General features: G+C 38.6%; 1 protein-coding gene across 1 annotated transcript in view; it reads left to right on the forward strand.

Annotated features, from left to right (window-relative positions):
• FIG4 (FIG4 phosphoinositide 5-phosphatase) overlaps nt 1-12,684 on the forward strand; it is a 448,851-nt gene extending 436,167 nt beyond the window's left edge. The window contains exon 23 of the mRNA XM_082251578.1: nt 12,451-12,684. Within this exon, the coding sequence (XP_082107704.1) occupies nt 12,451-12,628 (178 nt within the window). The 3' untranslated portion in view covers nt 12,629-12,684. The remainder of the gene's footprint in view (nt 1-12,450) is intronic.
• Nucleotides 12,685-17,173: the final 4,489 nt, after the last annotated feature.

Genomic DNA, 17,173 nt, shown 5'->3' on the forward strand with positions numbered 1-17,173 from the left:
TTATGCAATAGTCTTTTGACATATCTGGTCAGTAATATTTTTTTTGGCTGTCTTTTAGAGTTACGCTTAAAAAATGTACCTGTTCTAACTTACATATTAATTCAAGTTAAGAACAAAGCTACAGAACATATCCTGTTTGTAACCTGGGAACTGTCTGTATGTCAAACTATAGCAAAACGGACTAGGGCAATGAACAACCAAGATGATCTTGCATTCCAGGACCCTGCTTTAATGGAGCAATTATGTTCCGTTCTGCTTTTTTGTGTGCTCTAGAACATGCTATGAGACACATTTCCAGAATAGCCCTAATCTACATTCCCCATTTTAGGCTCCAAGGGGCGGAGTGAAACACTTTGGGGGAATGGATTGGTGGGAGTTCAGGCTGAGATTGCCACTAACCATCGTTCCATGGAATTGTATAGATTTACTGCTAAAGGGAGACCTTCTTACCTAATCTACATTTACTTATGGCTTAAAGCTTGGACAGCTGAAGCTGTCTGCAAAAAGCACATACACCTTTTTTTCTGAGGCAATTGACCAATTCATGAAAGATGTCAAAGGAGGAAAGGTTTTTCTCTGCAGTAGTAGATTCCAAACCCACTTCCTCAGAAGCCTCTACCTCCTCAAAACGCAGAGTAGCGAACGACTCTACCCAGGCTTCAACTTCAAAACCTAAGTTCAGCCCTTCCTTTGGTACAAGCTTTCTTCCCAGTGAAGGGGCGTCCTCACTCCTATAAATGGCGGTTGTCTATTACAGTTTGTCTCTCTCTGGGTCACAGATGTCCCAAACCTGTGGGTTCAATCAACTGTTTCACAGGGATACAAAATAGAGTTCTAAACACTAGCCCCTAATTTCCTTCATCTCTCAAATCAACCAAAAATTGCACAGGGACAGATTTGGAGAATGCTCTAAAAGTCGATATTTACCTACCTGAGACGGTGAGAGTACCTGGCATCCAGTACGAAGAGGGACCCCTCTTAGGAGTGGTACTATGCAGGCACTGACACAAATAAACAGTATACAGTATATTATCTACCATAATGCAAAAGTAATATAGGTAGATTTTTTTTAAAAGGGTTTAATATTTCATGATTTAAAGTTCAAAGGTTACATCCTGACAATAGAGTCACAAAATACAATGAACAGCAATATAAAGGTGCACACATACACATGTATAGAAGCAAGAATACAAAAATTGGCAAATGATCCAAAGTTGTCCCATATACGTGGAATATTAATAAAAACCACTGAGGCATTTCGAGACACTCTTCTTCAGAGGTGTTTTATAATGAAGGGACATTGACTGAAATGAAGATACAGACAAGAAATAAATATCAAACTTAACAACAATAGGATATGGTTCAACAACCCGTTAGGGAAATAAGGTGGTATTGAGAGCACTTACCCACCGTGAGAGGTGTGTATGCATAAATCAATTGCTGTATCTAAAAACAGGAGTAGTTACACTCCTTGCCAGGAGGGAGCCTATGCCACACATGTTCATCTGCTGAGGTCTCATGACCTCTTTGCCCAAACTACACAAGAATGAGAAATGTCCACCTGGAAGACCAATTATCTGCGGGAATGAATCGCTGACTGAGAATCTAAGCTGCCTAGTGGACAATCATTTACATCCACATGGGCTAAGTCTTTCTTCCTATACACAAGACACCATTCATCTGTTAAAACATTTGGAAGGAATACATACACCTTCATCTGCCATCTTAGTAGCTATAGACGTTGAGGCACTGTATAGCTTGATACCACATGATAGAGGATAGCGTGCGTGTGTAGAGTTCTGTCACAATGTATCTGTCTTGACTGGCATTTAAATTTGTTTATTGTGGAGTCCTTTGACTTTATACTCAATCATAATTTTTTCTGCTTCAATGGATCCCACTTCCTCCAGGTGCAGAGGTGGTGGTGTACCTAGGGGAGTGGGAACTAACTGTTTTAGAGTCTGAGGGGATGGTCTGTTGGCATCCTTACATTGAGATCATCTTTGCTGTATGGGCTACAAAATTTGCTACAAATTGGAAAAGTGTCAACTGGAACTTGTGCTTCAAGTGCTCTTCAAGTGTACAACCTGCTAGTGAAAATGTTCAGCAAGTTAACCAACTTACAATTCAACACTGCCACAAATTTGTGGTAAGTTATCCTTGCTATCTTGGTAGTGTCCATTTCTCCTATAGGCAGAAGTGTAACCCTTGCTTGATAAAATTGTTCCTTTTCAGGTTACCAACGCAAAAAAGGAGACGTTGATGACTCAACTAATCTTACTGTGCTAATATACCTAAATTGGCTGCTATGACGTTTTAGCTTTGGGTGGAGCTATTGTTCAGGGGCCCTTACCACAAGGACCCTAAGAATTATTATAAATGCTTATCCTAAGAGCTCTTGTAGATACAAATTGACCTTTCATAACTTTGTCTCATGTTTGTTATGATAACACCTCCCTACTGCACCATGTGCAGAATTGCATGTATATACGTGATTCTGCACTTATGGTTAGGAGACGTGCCACTTCTGCTGTGATTAATCACAGCAGAAGCTGATCTGCGGTTGCCGGTCAATGGATGTCCGCCGGCACCCGTTGATCATCAAGGAGAGAGGCTGGAGGGAGCTCTGCCTAGGTTAACAGCTCTGTCCTGTCAGTGGTGATGTGATGAATTTTCTTTTACCTGCAAATGATCATCCCAACTGTTTAACCCCTTCCCTGCCGTGTCATTAGTACAGTGACAGTGCATATTGTTAGCATTGATCACTGTATTAGTGTCACTGGTTCCCAAAAAGTGTCAGTGTCAGATCTTCCACCGGAATATCACAGTCCTGCTATAAGCAGCTGATCGCTGCCACTACTAGTATAAAAATAAATAAAAAATGCAGTATAGTATATCACAAAATTTTAACTTTTGCGCAAACCAATTAATATACGCTTATTGGGATTTTTTTATCAAAACGATGTAGCAGAATATATAGTGACCTAAATTTATGAAGAAATTATATATATATTTTTAAATTTTATTGGATATATTTTATATAAAAATATGTATATTTTTTTTCAAATTTTCTGGCTTTTTTGTTTAGAGCACAAAAAATAAATCACCAGTGGTGATCAAATACCACCAAAATAAAGCTCTATTTGTGGGAAAAAGAATGACATAAATGTCATGTGGGTACAGTGTTTCATAACCACGCAATTATCAGTTAAAATAACACAGTGTCGTATTGCAAAAAAATGGCCTGGTCATGAAGGGGGGTAAATTATTATTATACAGGATTTATATAGCGCCAACAGTTTGCACAGTGCTTTACAATATGAGGGAAGACAATACAGTTACAATACAATTCAATACAGGAGGATTTAGAGGGATTTCGAGATTTTAGAGGGTAAATCTTCAGAAGGGCAAGGGTATAATGCACAAAGTCATTGTACCTTTTGTGTGTGCTTTTGTGCAGTTCCATATGGCAGTTGTTATCCACTGCCATCTGGAGCGCCACCTGTCTTGTCTCTTCCTCTCGTTTTGCAGCCTAACTAGGCTGCTTACATACTGTCCTGTCACTGTACACTGTTTTTGGCTATTCTCACAATTATTTCTTCTATTTTTTGCAAGATAAAACCTGCCTCACCCCTTCCTATTTTTTGCCTTTTCAAGTGATGGCATATTGTCCTAGCACCTGTTTCTACCAAACACATACCTGAAGTCTATAGTTTTATTAATTTAAGAATAATTTAAGATGGGAGGGGTTAAAGTGGGTGTAAACTCCCATGTATGATTTTTACCTATAGGTAAGCCTATAATAAGGCTTACCTATTGGTACAGTAAATATCTCCTAAACTTGCACAGTTTAGGAGGTATTTATGTTTGATGCGCTCTGAAGGAACGATATACCAATGCCGTTCCTTCAAAGCCGTGCCGTAAACAGTGACTCCCACGCACATGCGTGGTAGTGACATCATCGCAGGCTTAGCCAATCAGATAAGATGAAGCCCGTGAAAGTGAAATCACCTTCTGCGGTTACAGCGCACCACTGAAAGACTTTGTTTTCAGGTAAGTCTGTCATAATGTGCTAGTATGCACTGTCCGGGGCCCGGTTTTTTATTTTCTGGATGCGGGTTACTACAGCTTTAAGTAAATGTGTAGTTGTGATTTTGAAGTGTTTTTGTACACTAAAATTATAGTAAACCTTTTAGACAATGCAGTGAGAGAAAGAAAAATTAAAAAGAAGCTCACAAACTACTATTAACTTGTTTTGCCATTAGCCAGTTTGTAGAAAGCTGAGGGCTTTAGCGTAATTTTTTTTATGAATAAACTTTACTATTGCTTTTGGATCTGTTGTGGCTACTACTTGCATCATTCATTTCACACCTATTACTGCTAGATAAAAAAAAAATTAGGTTTTGCAGCCAAAACTACCTAAAAGGCATTTTTTTTCAACTTGTAATGCAGGGCTTGACAAATTTTCCTGAAATCTAGGAGCCAGCTAAAAAAGTTAGGAGCCAGTTTTTTTTTTTTTTTTTAAACTAACAACCAAGCTTTATTTAATAAAACGGATACTAAATTTACACATAAATACGACTAGAACCCCACTCTCCTCTAGCGTAATTGGATGAAAACAGACTGTCTGTCTCTTTCCATCCGATGCCATCTGATCCGATCCACGGGATGGATAGAAAATAGAACCACCATCCGTCTGCTTTTGGAGGACAGGATCAGATGGCGGCAGATTACTGCTCCATAGAGGAGAATGAAGGGTCCGATCAGGTCTGCCTGAAAAACTGACAGGCGGACCTGATCAGACAGCCCGTGTGAAAGGGGCCTTCAGCTGTGGCATGGCGATGAGGGAAAAAAAAAAAAAAAGATTATATATATATATATATATATATATATATATATATATATATATATATATATATATTATTATTATTATTTTTTTAATAATAATAATAATTGGAAAAAAATATATAATTTTTTTTAATAATTAAAAAGAAAAAAATATTATTTAGTTTTTACATTTAAAAAATAAATTAAATTAATAATAAATAACCACACTCCCTGTCAAAGGTAACTAACTGGAGAGGGAGATGGTAATGCATTGTGAACAATCAGGCAGTGGAAACAGTAATTACAACAGTCATTACTCCCGGCCACCACAAGAGGGCGCCAGTTCCCCATTGGAAGCCTCTCATCTCAAGTAGGCCGAAAAGCCAGTGCCTCAATTTTCGGACGGCCCAGAAGTCCATGCACTCCGTGCGCGGAAGTCCGTGCAAAAATGACAGGACACCTTCTGCAGGGCACCCCAGGCGCCAGGTCGCTAATTCTAGTCGCAAATGCGACCTGGCGCCCGGGTTTTGTCGAGGCCTGTTGTATTGAATTAGATTGGAGTGCTATATTTGAGCCAAACTGAATATAAAAATGAAAAAAGAAATGACATATCTAATTACATAAACATGTGATGCCAGTATATGGTGTTGCTAATGCTGTCCATGTTTTGTCATGTCGTACTGTTTTTTAATCCCAGATACAGTTTAAAGGCATCTCCCAAGCATTTTTTTTTCCAATAAAAGTTTTATTTGATTTAAAATAAGTGAACAAGATACAGCGATGATCAACATTCATCGAAGTCAAATGTAACACGCGTCTTGGTACATAAACTTTTGAAGTTATTAACAAAGGTTTATAAAACTTAAAACACATGTTGGAGGATGGGGGGGGGGGGGGGTGAAGGAAAAACATGTAGATATACAGAATCAATTTAGACAATCGTTTATCAGTTAAAGGTACGACATAGCTCCTTAGGAAACAATTTGGATTGAAGATGTTTATATCTGCATAGCCAATTTGTTTGAGGAGAGACATCCCCTTTACAGCCCTGGTATAGGGGGGGGGGGGTGTCTCACCTCCTGTGGAAAGATAGTTTGGAATCCACGAAGGACAGTGTGTAATCACATGCAATTATATATGGATTTATTATGTAGTATGTTATGGTTGTTGGAAGATAATCCCATCTTTGAGTTCTGTGTATTGGTTTGTGGTTTCGGAAGTGCAAAGCATTTTTTTTTTCTGCTTTGTTGAATGATCCACATGGCAGGGCCCAGCTACCCATGATTTTGAATGCCTTTAAAGTGGACCATTCCTAATTGAGAGCATCCCTGACCCAGAAGGAGTTTACATTTTAATATTCATGTTATGGACATATAGGAAGACCAGCTTTTTAAACCTAAAAATACCTATGGCACATGTTTTTAAATTGTGGGGGGGGGGGGGGAGACAAAAAGAACAGAAAGATTAAACTTTATAGGTAGCCACAAATAACCCTATAAAAGGACTCAAGGATTCAAGTGATAAGAAAATCAGTTTATTATGACATCATTAAAATTCTATTGTAAAATAATTTCATAAGAATACATATGTAAAGCATACAGAGCAATATCTCCCCATTAATAAAAAGTCTCTCCTGATGATGACCTATAGTGCACCAGAGAGGTCTGAGACAATACCCGTTCCAAATGTTTGCACAAATCTTGTGATAGTTTTGAAAAAAATATATCTGGGTTTCACGGGTATCTCGGAGGGTCACAGGATCGCTACGCATTTCGCTTGTAGCTTCATCAGGGGATCCTGTTATTGCCAAATCCCACAAAGGGGAATAAAAGAACACCGAGCACCCAGAAGAGACAAGGGGGGAAATAATCCCTGACAACCCCCACTCCAGCCAAGAGAAGGAAAATGGACACACACACCGTTAATATCGCTCTGGGATCACAGCTTCTGGAGTGTCTTACAGGAGTCAATAACATTTTTCAAAGATATTGAGCTTGAAATAAGCAAATTGCAGTCCTGCGAGGGGTAGGTGGTCCTATGGCAATCCCTTCAAAGTATTTCCCTCTGTTGAAGAAAAGGGGTGCTGATGCCTTATGCCATAGCCCCCCTCCCTCAGGGGATCCAAAATGCTTCCACTGCTGATGTAGTACAGGCATTTAAGATTTATTTGGAAAGGGCGGCTCAACTTCATCAGACCAATCTTTTGTTCGTGCTGCCAGAAGGGCCCAGGAAAGGGCAGGCAGCATCTAAGTCTACGATTTCTCATCGGATTCGCCAGGGTATTTTCCAGGCGTATGGTTTGAAAGGGAAGATTCCACCTTTTCCTGTGAAGGCACATTCTACCAGAAGAGTAGGTGCCTCTTGGGCAGTTTGCTATCAAGCTTCTATGGCTCAGATTTGCAAAGCCCTGACCTGGTCATCAGTGCATACGTTCACTCGTTTCTATTGAGTGGATTTTAGGACCCAGGAGGAGTCTGCATTTAGCCCCAGTGTTCTGCAGGCAGCTGTGTAGATCTTTTGTGGTCTGATGGCGGTATTTATGGTGTCCCCCGCCCCTCAGATGCATTGCTATTGGACATCCCATATGGTAATAAATATGAATCTTTGTCCTGTGATATACAAAAAAGAAATATGGATTTTTTACTACAGCCTACCTGTAAAATCATTCTGAGCTGGATATATAAGGATTGATCCTATATGGGATACAATTATGGACCTTACTGTTATTAACCACATGTTGTGGCCCATTATAACACCCTCAACTTGATAGACCTTGTACTACGGCATAAAGAATCTATTACAGTGTTGGCCACACGGGGACGACATTGTCTACATGTGGTCTGGACCTTTGCATATCCATAGGAAGATCTCCTAATGGACTGTACAACATCTAACTTTAAATCAGCTTTGGAATATATTTCACCAGAGGATTCCCCCTTAAGGAATCTTTAATAGGATTCAGCCATGAGCTATACATTACCATTTTACAACATGGAGCAAGCGATATTATATGTTTTTTTTTAGCTAGTTGACACAAATTGCACCCCCTGTCGGGCATATAGATTCATAAACCCATGCTAATATTTTTGTTTTTCTCCCTCTTTTTTTTTTTTTTTTTTTGGGAGAGATTAGGTTGTTCATACAACTTCTCTGCAGCTGCTATGGTTGTGTGTGTGTGTTTTTAATAATTGGACAATTATGATTTTATGAGATAAATAGTGAGTTTTGTATTTTTCAGATATTTGTGTTTAATACAGCTTATTTCTATATATGTGTCAGATCACTGGGTCTTGTTACATCAACTTGGATACAGCACATAGTGTGTACAGTTGGAGTTAAGCTCAGTCAAGTTTTTGTCTTTTTTGTTGCTTGCAAACCCAACTGAATTCTTGACTATAGCACATCAAATTTTAACTCTTTTTGGTATCTTTTTGTGTTATGACAAAGTGAATTTTTGTGAGGCTTGGGGTTGATTCTGCGGCTATAATTTCTCTCAAACAGACCTTTCTATACACCTTTAATGATACAGATATCTCCTACAGTATCTGGGTATTATCTGAACTCCGGTGTCATTGGCAGGCAAAAATTATAACCTTATCATAGACAAATTTTCCAAAGAAATTTCACATTTGACCAAATTTGAGTTATCTTGGTCCAGAGGGTTTGCCTCAATAAAGATGCTGTTTTTGCTCTAACCACTTCTGGACCGGAAGGTTTTTCTCCCTTAATGACCAGGCCATTCTTTGCAATTTGGCACTACATGACTTTTAACTGGTAATTGTGCAGTCATGCAATTCCATACCCAAACAAAATGTATGTTCTTTTTTCCCCACAAATAGGGCTTTCTTTTGGTGGTATTTGACCCCCTTTGCGGTTTTTGTGGGGGGGAATTGGACCACAAACATTCTGCAGACTGGGTACCACCATTCTACAGTAAGTCGCCATCTTGCAATAATTATTGCTTTCCGCTGTTAGAGTAGAAATGATTGTGGTGCCGAGCAGTTTCCGAACAGTGTTATGTTTACTTATATGTAATGACACAGCATGTCCAAGGTTATGCCCCCTGCCCTGGACTCAAAAGAAGAGGGTTGCATGACAATGGGTGTCATTAAACCCAGAAGAGGAGAGGAGCAGTGTCACTGGATCAGTGAGTTCTATGGGGGACAGACTGGATAAGTATAGCGGCTGGAGCTGCTTTTTTTAATTTTTCATAGATGCTAAGGACCTGGAGTTTGAATTGAAGGGTTCACAAACTTTCATTCTTTTTTTTTTTTCCATAGTGTATTGGTTCGATCATAAACTTTTTATATTTGAGAGTCAGGTCCACCATGTCTGCTAGTCAGGACAAATAAAATCTGTTTTGCTTTATAGCAAGAAAAGTTTGAGCTGGATTATATAATTCCCGCTCACCACTATATGAAATTATACTTTTAGTCACTTAGCTTGTGTTATTATGCTAGTTGATATAAAAGTAATAGGAAAGCTTCCTGCTATTACAACAGAAATTACATTTTAGAAAGAGCATTAAGATTGTTTCATTATCTTGAGCCAAATGGGCTTGGACTGGGATGTCAAAGTTGTTATGAATGAAAGCAGGGTGTTGATTAGATTTATGTGCTGGTTATGCATATGACTGTAAGAAAAACACAGCTCTTTAACAATACCCAGCACTGTCATGTTATAATATTTTTAATATGACAAAATGTACGGGAATAAAAAAGTAGGCCACCAAGTAAAGTGAATTTAAAAAATGCACACCTCTGTGTGCTTTTCATGCTTTTTGTAGTTTGAGTTAATGTGGTTATCTACTGCTGATAGCTGATTTATGTGTCTTTTTAAATTCAGTAACTCATTGCTAGTGGTGTGAATTTTCTTTTGTCTGCTTTAGAAAATGTAGGAATTATATCACCATTACTTATTCTAATTTCCTATAGTCCAAATATATGGCTGGAAGATTATCACATACATCATTTTATGCAACCTTTGCATTTATAAGAGTAACTTGCTCACTGTTCCAAAGAGGGTTCATGGTTCACAACTTGGTGTATACTAGTGGGTCTGTTTGCTTCACTGGACATTTCATGTGAAGTGAGCAGATATTACAGTTTTGAACATAAGTAGACAGACAGCAAGTAAAAACAGACAGATGGGAGCATTTTCTATTGCAAACATGCACTATAATATAGAATGGCCACATACAGTGGGGATCGAAGGTTTATGCACCCCAGGTAAAAATTTGTATTAATGTACATAAAGAAGCCAAGGAAAGATGGAAAAATCTCCAAAAGGCATCAAATTACAGATTTGACATTCTTATAATATGTCAACAAAAGTTAGATTTTATTTCCATCATTTACACTTTCAAAATAACAGAAAACAAAAAAATGGCGTCTGCAAAAGTTTGGGCACCCTGCAGAGTTAATATCTTGTACTGCCCCTTTGGCAAGCATCACAGCTTGTAAACGCTTTTTGTAGCCAGCCAAGAGTCTTTCCATTCTTGTTTGAGGTATCTTTGCCCATTCTTCCTTACAAAAGTCTTCCAGTTCTTTGAGATTTCTGGGCTGTCTGTCACGCACTGCTCTTTTAAGTTCTATCCATAGATTTTCAATTATGTTGAGGTCAGGAGATTGTGAAGGCCATGGCAAAACCTTCAGTTTGCGCCTCTTGATGTAATCCCCTGTGGATTTCGAGGTGTGTTTAGGATCTATATCCATTTGTAGAAGCCATCCTCTCTTTAACTTCAGCTTTTTCACAGATGGCATCAAGTTACCATCCAAAATTTGCTGAAATGTTATTGAATCCATTTTCCTTCTACTCGTGAGATATTCCCTGTGCCACTGGCTGCAATACAACCCCAAAGCATGATTGATCCACCCCCATGCTTAACAGTTGGACAGAGGTTCTTTTCATTAAATTCAGTGCCCCTTCTTCTCCAAACGTACCTTTGCTCATTCCGGCCAAAAAGTTCAATTTTAGCCTCATCGGTCCACAGAACTTGTCTCCAAAATGCATCAAGCTTGCCTATATGTTCATTTGCAAAGTTCAAACGCTAATTTTTGTGGTGAGGACGTAGAAGAGATTTTCTTCTGATGACTCTTCCATGAAGACCATATTTGTACAAATATCTCTTTATAGTGGAATAGTGTACCACAACTCCTGTGTCTGCCAGATCTTTCTGGAGGGATCGTGCAGTCAAACGTGGGTTTTGAATTGTTTTTCTCACAATCCTGCGACCTGTTCTGTCTGATATTTTTCTTGGTCTTCCAGATCTTGCTTTAACTTCCACTGTTCCTGATGACTGCCATTTCTTAATTACATTCTGAACAGAGGATATTGACATATGAAAACGCTTTGCTATCTTCTTATAGCCTTCTCCAGCTTTGTGAGCGTCAACTATTTTCAGTTTCAGTTTTCTAGACAACTGCTTAGAAGATCCCATGGTGCTGATTGTTGGGGCAAGGTCAGATGAGTCTGGGCATTTAAAACCTTTGAGATTGGCATCACCTGGTCTTCCCAGATGATGATTGATTGAGAACAATCCATGACACTGGCAGGTCTCAGCCTTGCATGCTATAAATTCTGCAGGGTGCCCAAACTTATGCAGATGCCATTTTTTTCTTTTCTGTAATTTTGAAAGTGTCAGTGATGGAAATAAAATCTAACTTTTATTGACATATTATAAGAATGTCTAATCTGTAATTTGATGCCTTTTGGAGATTTTTCCATCTTTCCTTGGCTTCTTTATGCACATTAATACAATTTTTTACCCGGGGTGCCCAAACTTTCGATCCCCACTGTAGATTGTTCACACCTACAGGATTAGAAGAATATTGTCCATAAAAAAAGCTCTTTGTTTTAAAGTCCTGCATATAGCACCCATTCAGAATTCTTCCTGTGCTCATTTTTATTTCTGGTACAATTATTTTATTTTGTTTTTGTTCCAAACATCTGGTACAATTAATTTATTCAATTTTGGACAGAATAACAGAGCATCCAATCTGCCCATGCAAGGGCTTTGGATGGCAACAGAAATCAGAGTAAAGTTTTCTACTATGCCAAGCAAAAGGACAACGGTAACAATGGTCAGGTCCAAGGAGCATAAGTAGCTAAAAGACAAGGTCCAGAAAGATCATTTGATTTCCATAAAAGGATTGATAATTGGTTGAACTCAAGACATACACTCATGAAAGCAGTTATATACCTAATAAAACACAAATGTATCTTAAATTCAGCTAATATAATCACCTGAGTTTGACTTGATCTCAGCCTTGCCTAATCCACTGTAAAGCTGGAAGGAGAGGGAGGGACGGTGCATGCAGCCAATCTGAATTCATATGTGCTGACAGGGAACATGCTGATAGGGAGCAGGGAAATTACCTCTTCAATCTGCTGCTGCTCCTTAAAAGTCTCTAATCCAAATACAAAGCAGTTGCTCTGGAAAGGGTGCAGGATGATCTGAGCTACTTTAGTGCTGATGAATATATTATTTGCATTTATAGTTTCCATTAATATTTTCTACATATTCAAATTATGGGCTTGGTTTCTTCTATGATGTTATATAAGATATTCACTGTAAATGTACCTTTCATACATTTTAATTTTTGAAATGTTTATTTTCTACAGGAACTGCATTTCATCCTTTTCCCAGGACAACATATATGAAGTAACACCTCCTAAGGTAGACCGAAAGTCAATGGATATTTTTTATGCTCATATTCAAGCAGGCAGAGGTATCATGCAGCAACTTGGGAAAGAGGACATGCTCATGTACAGGGAATACATACGGAACCGCTTCATGTAAAGGACCTACGCTTGTAACTTATTAGCGACGACAGAAAAATACATTTGTAACCATTTGAAAATTTTGTGCATTGCTTAAATACTTAGCTGAATAAATAATTAATGCTATATTTCATGGGGTTTTTTTTCCAGCTTAATAAAGCACTGTTAAGTTAAAAGAAATGTAATATGTGGGTTTGATTTTCTTTCTCCACTTTTAAGCTAATGAGAAGTCCAATATCCTATACAGCAGGACATCTGCATATATAAATTCAGGGGAACTCAGAAAAAAATGTGTTTTAAAGAGTAAGCCAAAGTCATATTTGGGTCGATACCAGAGGGTAAGTGAAGTAAGTAGATCTCTTGAGAATGCCATGTAGAGGATTCTCCAGGAAATCTTGGCTCGACCATTACATTCCTCACGGTGCTAATTAAAGTTTATGCTGAACAATGTATTAAACACTCCCTAATAGATACTGCATTAAATTTTACAGCACTGATCAAGCGTCCAACAGGCATATAATTAAGTTGAACATCTTACAGCCACAGTTTAGGTACCTCCAGGATCACTGGAGAAAAAGATGTTGGCGGGTATATATGCTCCAAATTATTTTTAGATGGACATACCATATAAGAAGTATCCCATTTGGGGCGCAAGGACCTTTTTAATTTACCTGGGCTACTTTAGCCTTATGTCCCGCTTAGAGTAGTAGTACTTTATCATTTTGTGACTTCAGGAAATTATTTGCATAGTTTTGTATTCAGAAGCATATATTGCATGCAGTAAAGATTCCGATTGTTGGTGAAAAGCAAGAAGTAGTCAAAACAACAAGTATTACATTTCTTACTAGAAGAAACTAATCAACAGAAGCCTGCTGTATGACCTGCTTGTTCCAGTGGGCTGCCATGCTGTACACTTCATCGTGATGTGGAGTGGAACATGAACAGCTGTTGTACAATTAAAGACTTTAATCTGGAACAAGTGAATATGTTTCATAGTACAACATGAAACACTTGAATAACAATGGGAACAAGGCATCAAGGAGAACAGTATGTATTTACTATATACTGTACATGTTTCTTATGTTGTGTGTTTGTCAATATGCTGTGCCTCTTAGCTAATTCAATTGTCATTAATGTTATATTCTGCCAAATTCTAGATAGAATGTGGGACAAACCTTCAGAGTTATAACATGCGTTACCAACTTGTGACTCTATTAGGTACATTTAAATCTGTTCTGGAGGGCCAATGTGTTTGCTCCTTTGCTTGGGAAAGGCAAGTAATTTTTCTGCTCCCATATGGCATAACCGACGATGGTTGCCCAAGGGTTTTTGTCTTCCTGATCCAAAACTGCAGGAGATGCCAGAGGGTGAACTTGATAAGCCTTTTTTTTTTTTTTTTTTTTCAATCAGTGATACTGTTGTATGCTAAAGCTAAAGAAACCCTAGTTCTGTCCCATGACTCAATTAAAAAAGCTCACTTACCTTCAGTTGATACAGTAGGTCACACTACTGGAAACTAAACAATTGTAAATAGTCCTGGAGGGATTTAGAAAAGCAGATAATGGTTTCAAATTACCAAAGACACGTATAAAATTGTTAGGTGTTGTTGATGTCTACAGACGTTTACAACTGAGCCTAGGAAAAAGAGGATTGCCTTCTCCCACCATCAGTATCAGTAGGCATTGCATTAGTGCTGTTCAATTGAATAGTAGTATTTATTGGATGAAAATTGGGATATAAGTAGGGTACAAGATGATTCCCCCAGAGCAATTTTTTTTTCTGACTATGAAATTATTAACTTAAAAGAAATTGTCATTTTTTTAAAATCCCTTGCCAAACTCATAATCCACTACCTTCTTTCTGAGAACCCTAAAGAGCTCTTTTTATCTGGTTATTATGACACCACACAGGTCAGTAGCAAAGAGAACACTTGACCCTAGATATCTAAAGTTTAAATAACTTGCATACTCCTTGAAGGAGGTTCTGATCATTAGCACATAATCTGGAACACCTAAATCCAAATTTGTGGATTTGAAGTAGAGGTAAATGTGAGCGTGTACTTCCTTCTTTCAGATGACAAATTTACAATCATTAATTTAGATTAGGAGAATGGATGCATCTTGTCAATTTTATGTGTCATTTGTTCAAGTATATCATCTTTATCTGTAGACACAGTTTGAATGAAGTTCTAATGCTTGTCTGCTCATTATGTTGTAAAAAAAGGCAACAGTTTCCACTGGGTATACTTACATTTACACACAACTGTATATGACAGAAGGTGTTTAGCGTACTAAAGACAATGGAAATCCAATATATTTCATATATACTTTGAAGAAACTTCTGTTGTTCATTTTCCACTGGGTATTTACATTATTGCACAGGAAGTATTTAGTACGTGGGTTGTTACATTTGCCTTGGATTATGAAAGAATCCTCACATCTGCCACAAAAAAAAGCTGTGATTTGCTTAACACCCAATATTAACAACTTCACAGGTAGGCTAACAAACAGCAACAACATTCATTAACTATTCAGTGCTAATTGTGCTCCCAAAGTATTATAAGGGACCTCCACAAACTAATTATTTTAGAAATTATTATAGGAGACATGTTATTTGTACAAACAATTTTCTATGTACAGTAAGCTAAAGTCAACAAGACCTATTTGATAGTGAACACCCTATGAAGGAGCTTTCTAGAGATATTGGCTTGAATACATTCCTGGTGATTTCTGGTCAATGGTACTCACGTACGTTATAAATGAATAAAAAAAGAGTTGTACAGCAACCAAACACATTCTTGCTTTTATTTTCTAAACTTATTTAGCAAATGTATAGCTGGAATCTGTCTGATTTCTTTGAGTAATGTGTCAACAGGCCAAACATTACCATCAAACTACCATCATTTGGGCTTGTAAAAGTAGATTGAACTTAAAGAAATTATTTGTGTCATTTTTCATTCAGTAGTCTTTAGGAGAGCACGAAAGGTGCAAGTTATGGGAGAGCATGAAATATAAAATATGGTGTTATTTAATCCTAACCTTGAAAATATGCAGCTGAGATTATGCGTAAAGTGTAATTTAATGTAAAATTTTAAAATATATCAGATATGCACAAAGACACTAATGTGAACTAGCATGCATAGCAAAATGAAACACTTTCATTCTTTAAAAGTAATGGTTGGGTTCAAGAAAATTCCAGGTTGAGTTGGCCGATATGGATCAATGCCATCAAAGCTAGATGTATTGAATTATAATTTGCAGTCTAGGGAAACTATCATGACATCATCACTCCATATAACACACAAATGCCACTGAATATTATCAAAACTGTTTTACACTTTAAGCTCTAGAAGGTTTTCCCCCTTCTTAACTAGAGCATTTTTTAGTATTTAGCATTGTGCTACTTAACTGGCAATTGCGCGATCATACAGCACTGTATGCAAAATTAATGTATATACTTTTTTCTCTTATGTCCTCTGACAGTCGCCGCCCACTCATACAGTCTTCACTACTGGGTATTGGTCTTATCCACAGGAGTAAGCTAGGCAGAAGATTTTGTTAGAAATATTCACAAAAACTTTGCATAGACACGCCTATAGGGGGCTGTCCCTCTGGTCCAATACCCCCCTGCTAGCAGCATTCCCAATTCAGTTTGTCTTTTGCCTAGTTAGGAGTAGGCAGGCGTCCCTTGGCTGGGGCTGCAGTCTCAGTCTTTTCTTCTGTTTCTTAATTTTTATTTCTGCTAAGTGATTTTTCTTTACACTGATAGCTTTTTATTTGTTCCTGCGCTTAGTTAGTCAGACTTCGGAAGACTACAGCGTTTGCAGAGCTGGTAATCGCACTGGTTGTACTAGAGCCTTATGGAATCCCAGCCTGCCATCGAGCGTTAGCAGGCTATGCGTACGCCCAGGCCTCGCAAACAACATGTCCCTGTCCTCAGGGACAAAGCCTGCGGAGTGGCTACTTCGCTAGGATGTCTCAACTGCGGTACGCCGCGTGTTGCTAGCATCCTGTTCGGCTGATGGCACCCACACCCAGTAGTGGGAGGCTTTCCGTCACAGAGTGGCACCCACGTTTTCACTGGATCATTGAGTACCATGCTACCCCTCTGTCTATGGCATTTTCTGTCGGGGGGTGTATGTGGGACCTCTGTTATGGGGATGGCAGTCTATTTTGGAGTCTGTGATATCCCCCTCATGTCTGTCTGTATGGTTCCCGTGTGTCCCTCACGGTCCCTGCAGGGGCGCTATATCGGTCCTGCCGCGGTGTGGGGGATTTGCGGGGGTCCCTGTGTCCCTTGTGTGTGCTTATGCAATGTTTGGGGGTTCAGACAGGTTTGTGGGGGCCGCAGAGGTGTAAAATCGCAGGGCTGCCATTTTGAGTGTGGGCAGGCTGTTTGGCCTCATGTAAGGGCAGCAGCCATTTTCTCTGTAAAGCATTGGTGCCCTTTCGGGCGCCATCTTTAGTGTGAGCAATGTGTTTTCCCATGTGCTCAGCGGCCATTTTCTCTGAGCCTCCCCCATAGACTTACATTGGCAACCATTTTCTTGTGGCTCAGACCTATG

Source organism: Pelophylax lessonae, assembly GCF_965119305.1.
Source record: "Pelophylax lessonae genome assembly, chromosome: 3".
Classification (NCBI taxonomy): Eukaryota; Metazoa; Chordata; class Amphibia; order Anura; family Ranidae; genus Pelophylax; species Pelophylax lessonae.